Raw genomic sequence first — 9,130 nt, 5'->3', positions numbered from 1 at the left:
GCACTGATGACTCCCTGTTTTACAGACGGGAAGCTGAGGCTCAGACCCATGGGGTGGAATCCCCAAGGTTAGTGGCGAGTGGGCTGTAGTCCAGGGCTCTCTGCCGCGCCCCACCCCCTCCCCACCTGCCCCAGCCTCCTCTTCTGCCTAACGACCTTTAAGAGCTTAATCTCATAAGCTTCTCGTGCCTTCCACAAACAAGCACGAGCTTGTCCTCCCAACGTCTCAGAGGAGGGACAGGGTTCTAGGACACCCCCCTCCCCCTTCTTCTCTCCCAGGACGAATGTTGGGGCCCTGAAGAGATGACACAGCCCGGACAGGGCAGGGATGGCCAGAGCAGGCCCGAGCTGGTGCTGGCAGCTGTGCATCCAGCCGCAGTGGCGGGGTCCTCCGGGCTGGGCCAGGTGGGGTGCTGCTGGCTCTCTCGCAACCAGCAGGCTCCAGCCTGAACTGCCAGGCTTGCCCCAGCACATCGCCCGAGTGCCTTCTACCTTGGAAGCAGTTTCCTGGGCTCCTCCGGTTGCTCTCTCACCATCTGGCTGCTGGAGAGGAGCCAGGGACCCGCAGTCCTGTGCCCTGAACCCCACCATGAGCGGCAAGGAGAAGGACAGCCCCACGGGCATGTGCAGGAGCTCCGAGAGACCCTCCTGACCCCTTGGGCTCCTGGCAACAAGCCTGGATCCTCCAGCTCCAATTCGCTTCCTCCGTGACGAGGGTTTTGCTCCCCCTCATAAGATGCCACACTGTTGGCTGCTTCCAAATCCATCTGTCCCAGCAGCCACCGCCACCACAGGGTGGGGCTCGGTCCCACTCATTGCTGCCTCCCAGCTTGCACATAGTAGGTCCTCAGCCAGTGTTTCCTGACTGGCTGAAAGCCTGGCAGGGGCCCAATTTCGGGGAGGAGGGATAACTCTCCGGAAGTGTGGAGGAGTTCCAGGGGCCAGCCAGGTGACTCAGGGGTCACCTCTGAGGCAGGCCACCTGAGCTTGAGGACCTGTAAGAGCCACCGAGGAAGGTTTGGGATAGAAACCGTGAGGGCCAGAGTTCAGGCTGCCCCTCCCTGGTTATGGCCTCCCAGCAGCCTCAGTTTTGGATGGGGTATGGGGGTGACTCAGCCAGAGAAGAGTCCACAGACTACCCTTCCCTGGGATGCTGGACCACTCCCAGGACAAATTCCCAAAGGGGCAAGCTGGCAGGAGCAGTCTGGCTGAGAAGGGGGTGGGGGGGCAGGGGCAGCCAGCTCCCCGCCCTGCAATCCAGGCTGGCCCTAGGCCTCCTCTGGGCTGGAGTTTGGGGGACACAGTGTTTCTGAGGGAGCACAGTGGCAGCTACACCATAGGCCTGGCCAGGAGGGGCCAACCCAGCGGGAGGGTCTGTGGGAGCTGCCGAGGGTGAGGCTGGCCCCACCCAGACCAGTCTGTCCTCCCCCCTCATCCAGGCCCCTTCCCCATGCACAGCCTGGCTCCCTCCACCAGGCCTGGGCCTGGGCTGTGCTGACTCTGCTCCCTAGGGTGGTCGGTGTTTTTCTTTTGAACAAGGACACAGGAGGATGTGCAGCCTCTGGTAAACAAAGGGCTATTTTTACCACCTCATTGTTTCCTCTCTCAGCCTCCTAGCTCCCCAGCCAAGGTACACCTGAGTCCTCCCTCCTCGCATGCTGCCAGGTGCCAGCGGCTCAGCCACCACCTCTCCCTCGGGCCGGCCGCCTCGCGGCAGGCCAGGCTGCAGGGTGAGGAGAGGCGGCCGCCCGGGCTGCGGTTGGGGGTTGTGAGGCTGGGGAAGCGCACCGAGGACTCCAAAGCCCGGCCTGGGAGACCCATCCCCCCGCAGACACCTCTGCCGCAGCCCACCCAGAACCACGGCCTGCTCAGAAGAGCCCCCGTGAGAGAGGCAGCAGCCCCCTCCCACCTGAGGGGAGGGCAAAGGTTGGGGGCCCCCTTCCTCAGCCCCAGAGCTTGAGTTGCTGATGCATGGAGACAAAAAAAGGCAGACCAGACCTTTCACCAGTGTTGCTGTTCTGAAATTCTCTCTAGCCAACACACCCTACTGCCTGACCTGGGTCCCGCATCTGGCTGACTGCTCCCACGGGTGCCGCATCCTGGGAAGGCCGCACTGGTGTTCACACACTGAATGCAGATGAGGACACACAGGGCAGGTGCCAGTATTATCCCCGCGTTCTGGGTTTGAAGCCGGATCTGTGCAGGCCCTGAGTCTAGAGTCTGGGAGGGCCTCCCCTGACAGCGACCACCCTGGAGCCCCACAGGAGCTTTGTTCCAGTCCATGGCTCTGGTGGGGGGAACCTCGGACCCTGGGGGGCTGGGATCTGTGACCAGGGAGGGCGGAGGAAGGGGGAGGGGGGTGCTGGGCATTCTGAGCGAGTGGCTCCATCCTCCTCCTCCTGTTTGCTCTGAAGCAGGGCTGGCTGCAGTGGGAAGGAGCCTCTGGCTGTGATGGTTTTTTTTTAACCACTTGATCATGATCAAGGATTTAATTTTATCCTCTTCCCTGGCTGGCTCTGATTCTATTTGGAGTTTAAGCACGAGCTCGTGAGCAGGAGGGTCCTTGGAACTCTTGCAGAGCCTCCCACCACCAGGCTCTGCGAGGCCCCTCCCTGTCTATCCAGCCTTGACAAGGTCCATCTGGGGGACCCCCCATCAGCTCTGCAGGTCTTGGAAGGCCGAGGGACTTCGCTCCAATTATTGCTCTTTCTCTGCGCAAAGCTGCTTAGCAGAGGGAGAGGCCTGGGGCGGGGGCCCAGGAGCAGGAGGCAGCTCTGGCCTCAACAAGGGATGTCTCAGCTCTTTCATCCTCTTTTAAAAGGTGTTTAACAAGCACCTGATTGGACCTGAGGCTTGTTCCCCCACGCACACCAGGAGCTGCAGACAGGGCCTTGCTCTGCAGGACTTGTGAGTGGGGAGGACGGGGGTGAGGGACACCGTCATGGTGACTTAATGGCGACCATATGTGCTGCCCGCCCACACTGTGGGTAGGTCAGTGGGCTGAGCTTGTCATATGCATTATCCCATTAATTCTCAGCAACAGCCTTATAGGGTAGATGCTTTGGGTTTCTTCTGTTTTTCCAATGGTGGGAAATTTGCCCCAAGTCACACAGCTGCTGAGGGGCAGATCCAGACTTCAGTTTCAGCAGGTGGCTTCCAGAGTCCTTGCTCAGAATCCTAATGTCTCCCCAGCCGCCAAAGACATAAAGACATAAAGACTTGCACGGTGGGAGTAGACAGCATAAAATGAGGTCAGGGGAGAATAATGTTTGTCCAGGGCTTTACTGGGTTCAAATTCGCATAGAATTTGTTAAAGGTACAGATGTTGATATTATTCCCATTTTATAGATGAGAAAATTGAGGCTGAGACCTGTCCAAAGGTACAGAGGTCACAGGAGGCAGGCAGAGCTCCAGACCCAGCCTGCTGTCCCCACATCCTGAACACTTCCACTGGCCTTGCAGGAGCAGGTGAGCTTCAAGGTCGGATGGCCTGGCTGGGAGCTGTGAACGGGAAGAGTTATGGCAAAGTGGAAGAGAAACGTGTTCTAGAGAAACCAGCTTAGGCTGGAGAACTGCCAGGTCTGCATGAGGAGGCATCAGAGTGGGTGAAAGGTGAGGAGCAGGAGTCAGAAAGGGGCGGCTCGGAGGCTGCCGGGGCTCCTTGGGTTGTGGGAAACCAGCTTCTTTCCCAGGCTGGGAGGACAGCAGTTTCATCCCCGAGATGAGGGCTGGACCGAGGACCCAGCTGTTGGGTTAACCCGCCTGAGAAACAGTTGTTAACAACCTACCATAGTCAGACAGCTGGGGTTAGGGTTAGGGGGCTTGGAAACCAGGGGCAAACACCAGACTGGACTGGGGTCACAGAGCTGGCAGGTGGGGAGAAGGTACTGGGTGACCCAGCGACATGGGATTTACCCCCACCCCTACCTGCCCCTCCTGTCAAAGTTGGAAATAGTGGCTCTAAGCACAGAGTCTGGGGTCAGACAACGTGGGTCCAAGTTCTGGCTGTACTATGCTTTAGCAAACTATGTCACCCCCGTCTCCTCATCTATAAAATGGAGATAACGAACCTCACACATGACCGGAGGTGGTGTACACAAAGCGCTACGCATCTGCACCCGAGTAGCACCCAACATACATCCACTGTGTTATTAAGCCTGGGATGTGGGAGACACCTGCATAAAAAAGGTGTTTGCAAAAACCCACGCCTTCCACGGCCAAGGCCAAGGGCCCAGAGGCGGGAACTTTCAGAGGATCTGGGGCTGCGCAGTGGGGCGGGGCTCCCACAGGTGTGCCAACAGGGCTGCCACCTGTCACACACTCTCCTCCATGCCTGGGGGGCTAGGGAGGAGGCCCAGACAGGGCGGGGTGGGCAGGGTGGGGCTCAGCTCCTCTGACTTCCCTGCCCCTCAGAAACCACCTGTGAGGGGGCAGTTCCAAGCGAAGGCAAGGCACTGGCTGAGATTCAAAAGGCATTTTACTGCCCTTGTCCTTTGAAGAGGCCTTTCTTTAAGTTAGGACTGGCAGTCATGGTGCCCCAAGCCCCCACATCTACCAGACACCAGCTGTTGCCCCAGAAGAGAAAGTTGCTTCATTGGATGGAGAAATGTTTTCTAAACATGGCCTCAGGTTAGTCTAAGCCTATTTCATCCTCTAGGAAAGGAGAGGGTGGCCATGAACGAGAGAGAGAGGCTGTGCGGGCAGGGCAGGTGGGTGATGGTGGGGCCCCCGGGGCCCACAGAGCTCCCCTGCTCTGGAAGAGCCCCACCACTGAACCAGGAGCCGTGGAGGGATCGTTTTCCCTGCTACAAAGGGCCCTGTTCAAGCCTGGAGCAGCCTGGGTTCTCACAGGTGCTATTCACCCCGGGGGGGCCAGGGAGAAGAAGCGCTTCATTCATCCTCAACCACCCTTCCCCCAGGGCTGGGAAACACCAACAAAAGGCAGGGTGCCCAGCCTCCCTTCTCAGCCCATCCTAGGCATCGCCAGGCTCCCAGGTGTCCCTGGCCTCAGCAGTCCCAGTCCCGCTGTTGGGATCTTTACTGGCCATGTGCACCTGCACCTGGGAAGGTGGACCCGGAAGTTTGCCTGCCATGTGGGCTGAGACCCTGAAAGGCCCAGTCCTTCCCCCAGTGCTTTCCCTTCACCTGCTGAAGTGTCCCAACTCATCTTTCTTGCATAGCCTGATTCCCACCAGGGTCAGACAGCTCTGGGAAGCTCCTCCCTCCCTGCTCCAGTTCCAGGCTCTCTGCAGTGGGGCTGGGCAGGTGGGACCAGGGCCAGCCAACCCCTCCCTCTGCACAGCGGCCCAGCTAAGAAGAGCCGATTAAGTCCAAGGTTAACTAACTACCGACAGTGCCACTCAGAGCGCAGGTGGGGGGTGGGGAGAGTCTACACATAATTTACCCAATGGGAACCTCTTGATAGGTGTCTCTATGTAATTTTTGGCTAACATAACTGTCTTTTTTTGTCTTTCTCTCAATAACTATAAACTCCTTCCTGGAAAAGGAAGTTACAGAGAAGGGCAGAGCAACTCAGTCTAAGGCTGAACATAAATTACCTGTAGGTAGAATGGGTTATCGTGTGAGGTAGTGAGTTTCCCACTCCCAGAGGGTATACAAGCAAAGGCTGGACAAGCCTTTTTCAGATGTCTCAGAGGGGACTCACATCTGGCTACTAGGGCTGTTAGACAACCTCCAACATCTCTCCCAACACCAAGATTTGATGATGTCAGTTGTGCCATCAGCCCCCCATATTCAATAAACCTCATAGCGCTGAGCACCCAGTGAAACTCTTTGAAAAGGAAACAGACATGGTGAGTCCATGTAAGCAGAAAAAAAAGGACCTAAAATGGGATGACGAAGGGCGGAAATGAAAAATTCTAGAAAATGCTTCCAAGGCAAAAATTCCTAAAGCAGAAATGATTTCAGCTTCCAAACTTGAATATACAGCTGAACACCAATAAATCTTTCATTTCTGGGATGATGGAAGGGACCAATACTCTGTTTAGACTTTTGTTTCTAGCATTCTATGACCACCGCCGTCACACAGGATGCTGGGGAGTCTAGGGTGCCCAGGGTGCTCAGGGTCTGCTCAAGGGCATGGGGGGGTCACCTCTGAAGATTGCTGGTTTCAGCCCAATCTAGGATAATATTTGGGACCTCCAGGTCAAAAGAGGGGCTCACCATTCCTACAGACATGTCAGCTGGGCTGGGTAGATCTGGAAGCTCTTCCAAACCCTGAGCTCCACTCCACATCATAGACAATTCAACTAGCCAGCATGGTGTTTTCACCTCTCCTTGGGAAGCCTCCTTGGGGAGGGCGGGTCCCAGCAGCAGAGTCCACATGATATGGGGAAATCAGCCAATGCACCCAGCTCTGTGCGAGTAACTCAGCTCACATGCCAAACTATTAAAAATTTTTATTGTTTTTTTTTTCTCCAACAGATATATTTTTAGTTGAAATATGAAGCCACAGCAACATTTTCACTTTACTTCTTCAGAAAATGAGACAGATCAGGGCCACCACAGTTACAAGAGGGAGGCCCATGACCTTGGCAAGGACAGGCTGGGGCAGGAACACACCATCAGCCAGGACACGGACCCTTTCTGAGAGCTACAGGTACAAGGAGAGGGAGCAGCCGGCCACGCCGGCACTGACGTCTGTTAACAGATATACCACGTGGGGCCAGGGCAGAGACTGAAAAAAAACTCGCCTTTCCCCAGGAGCTCAGCTGGAGCTGCAGGCCACTGAGCTGGGAGTGTGCATGTGCGAGTCTGAGTTTGTGTACTTATACACGCGTGTGCACATGCACTGCCCCTGAGAGGAAGATGCTCTCAGGCCCCTGCTGGGGTCCCCCACAGCCTCTTCAGGTTAACGATCAGCCAACTGATGTGGCCAGTATGTGGAGGACATGAGTGTCTGGTTCTCCTCTGGGCAAGGTTCAGAGGAAGCTCAGAGCACAACGACCACTCACCGTGGAGCCTTCCAGGGCTTGGGCCTAGGGCATGCTGGCGTTCACTTCTATGCTCCACGACAGCCCCAAGCCCTGAGAAGGGGAGATTTGACTCTTGAGAGTTTTCTCCTGGCGCTGGGTACCTGGGGCAGGAAGGAGGCCTCAGGCATTTACTGTCTCCCGGAGGTCCACATCTTCCTCCAACTCCACACCCAGATTCTGTTCCCGTGAGAGGCAGGAAGCAGGGGAGGCTGCCTCCAGGGGAGGAAGGAGGCCAGGTGGGAGGGCTTGGGGTGCCTGCAGCCCTTCGAAGACCACTTCCCTGCAATGTGTTTTGGGGGGCCTGGGTTGAGGGCCAGCCTGGTGGGATCTGTTCAGTGAAGGATCAGCTAGCTGTCCCAGTGGGCACTTCATAAATAATGACTGTCACTTCCAGGCAGCTGTGGAGAGAGCCCCATCTGAGGGCAGTCTGGTCAGGACCCACTGCTCCGGCAGCAGACACCTCCGGAGGAGGCTGGGGGAGGCTGGGGAGGAAGGGGGTGTCTGGAACCAGAGGCCTCCTGGGCCTGGTGAGCCAAGCTGAAGCTTCTGCGTGGGTTCGAGGCTCCCAGGCAGAGACCTCTGCCATGTTTTGGGGTCTCACAGCTGGGAGCAGCTCCTTCCCTTTACAGGAGGAGCCCCCAGATGAGGCCTCAGGAAGTAGCCTATGGAGGGAATGGCTGAAAGGACAGAGCCGCCCAGCGCCCTGCTCGTCTGCTCAGCACAGGCAGGCTGGGGGAGCTGGACGGATGGCGTGTGAGCGATTCCATTCTCACCAAGCGAAGCTGGATGCTTGCCAACTCATGGAAGTGATGCACATAAATCCTGGCCAATGGTCACCTCTAAGCTCTGGGCTGCTAGATCAGTACAACACAGACTTCCTCGGGGGCCCTGTTTTCCATCTGCGGATCTTGCTTGGGGTCCTCGCGGTCCCCATGCTGGTGGGGCCGGGCATGGTCATTAAAGCAAATGCATTTTCCAGGTGAACCCTGGGGCTGGAGAGGGCCTGCAGGCAGCAGAGAGGGAGCCCATGGCAACGGGAGTCATGGGTGAGCCAATGGGAAACCAAACACACATACCGAAGGCCAATCGAATGCAAACACAAACAAAAGCAGCAGTAAGCTCTTTGTGTAATAAATGTTGCAAAGCGCACTTGGTTTCTTTTTTCTTTCTTTTTTTCAAGTCAAATATAACAACCAACGTCCCAAACCCTGTTTTCGACGTTCAAAAGAGAGAAGCTGTTGCTGATCAGCAGGACACCTGCAGCCAATCAAAGAAAAAAAATCGTTTCCCATTAGCCTGCCAATCAAGATCCTTTTCCAGTTTAAGCACCCAATCGGACCTCTTCACATTCCTAAAAAGTGACCTAAATAAAGCACCAGAGCTCGGAGAGCTTCCTGGGAAGCCATACACCGAGGCGCAAATTTTTTTTAAAAAATAAGAGTCAGAAATAAAAATAAAAAGGTTTCCGTTGGTCAAGATTTAAAAATAAAAAGGTTTCTTCCCGCAGCCAATCATGAGTCCGTCCCTTCAAGCCAATCGTAACTGCACCACTGGTGTCTCCCTCGATGATGCTGAGTGGCCGTGGGGCGGGACGGGAAGGGGTGGGGTGGTGGGTGGGGGGTAGGGAAGGTGACCTCTGCCACTCAGCCGGTGAGGTCCACACAGATCTCTTGGCCCTTGCCAGCTTCCAGAGTGTTCCAAGGGGTTCGCAGCTACTGCCTCCGGTCCTCCGTCTCCGACCTGGAAAATGCCATCACCACATCCTCTGCACCTGCAGACCAGGGAAAAGAACTGCTGCTGGAGGGCCGCGGATACTGGGCTGCCATCTGGGATGAGGCAAGGAGGCTGCGGCACCCAGGGACAGTCCCCCGGAGCGGGGTGCCTTCTGAGAACAAGGTGCTTCCAGGGAAGCCCACCTGCCCTCGGGGCCTCCCCGACAGCCTGACCAGGGCGCGCCAGCAACCCTGCTGGAGGGCTCAGGGCTGTGGGCTGCAGGGGTGCGGCTCAGAGGCTTCTCAAGGCTACAGAGTGAAGAGGTGGGCATGACAGGAACCTAGGCTGCTGTCCTGGAGCAGGGCTCTGCTTGTGACGCTTGCTCCAACGTCACCAAAGCTGGGGCCCTTGAGAACTTCCCTC

The 9,130-nt window shown here is 56.7% G+C and overlaps 1 protein-coding gene and 1 long non-coding RNA gene across 7 annotated transcripts in view; one reads left to right on the top strand and one right to left on the bottom strand.

Moving 5' to 3' along the window:
* The first annotated feature begins 302 nt into the window (after window positions 1-302).
* On the top strand, window positions 303-6,575 carry LOC140700811 (uncharacterized). Of its 2 annotated transcripts, none has more exons than XR_012079518.1 (5): window positions 303-1,729; window positions 2,034-2,155; window positions 2,821-2,906; window positions 3,348-3,467; window positions 6,444-6,575. It is a non-coding gene; the product is annotated as an uncharacterized lncRNA (long non-coding RNA). The 2 variants fall into 2 exon arrangements; XR_012079519.1 differs by having other exon boundaries at window positions 303-1,925.
* The window catches only part of CTNNBIP1 (catenin beta interacting protein 1), a 44,166-nt gene continuing 41,439 nt past the window's right edge, over window positions 6,404-9,130 (bottom strand). For 4 of the 5 annotated variants that reach the window (XM_072975427.1, XM_072975426.1, XM_072975430.1 and 1 more), the window contains one exon: window positions 6,404-8,765. In XM_072975427.1, the coding sequence (XP_072831528.1) occupies window positions 8,522-8,765 (244 nt within the window). In that variant the 3' untranslated portion in view covers window positions 6,404-8,521. The remainder of the gene's footprint in view (window positions 8,766-9,130) is intronic. The other variant, XR_012079515.1, reaches the window with a different exon arrangement.

The sequence above is a fragment of the Vicugna pacos genome, chromosome 13, assembly GCF_048564905.1.
Source record: "Vicugna pacos chromosome 13, VicPac4, whole genome shotgun sequence".
Taxonomy (NCBI): Eukaryota; Metazoa; Chordata; class Mammalia; order Artiodactyla; family Camelidae; genus Vicugna; species Vicugna pacos.
This window is presented reverse-complemented; position numbering and strand designations above follow the sequence as displayed.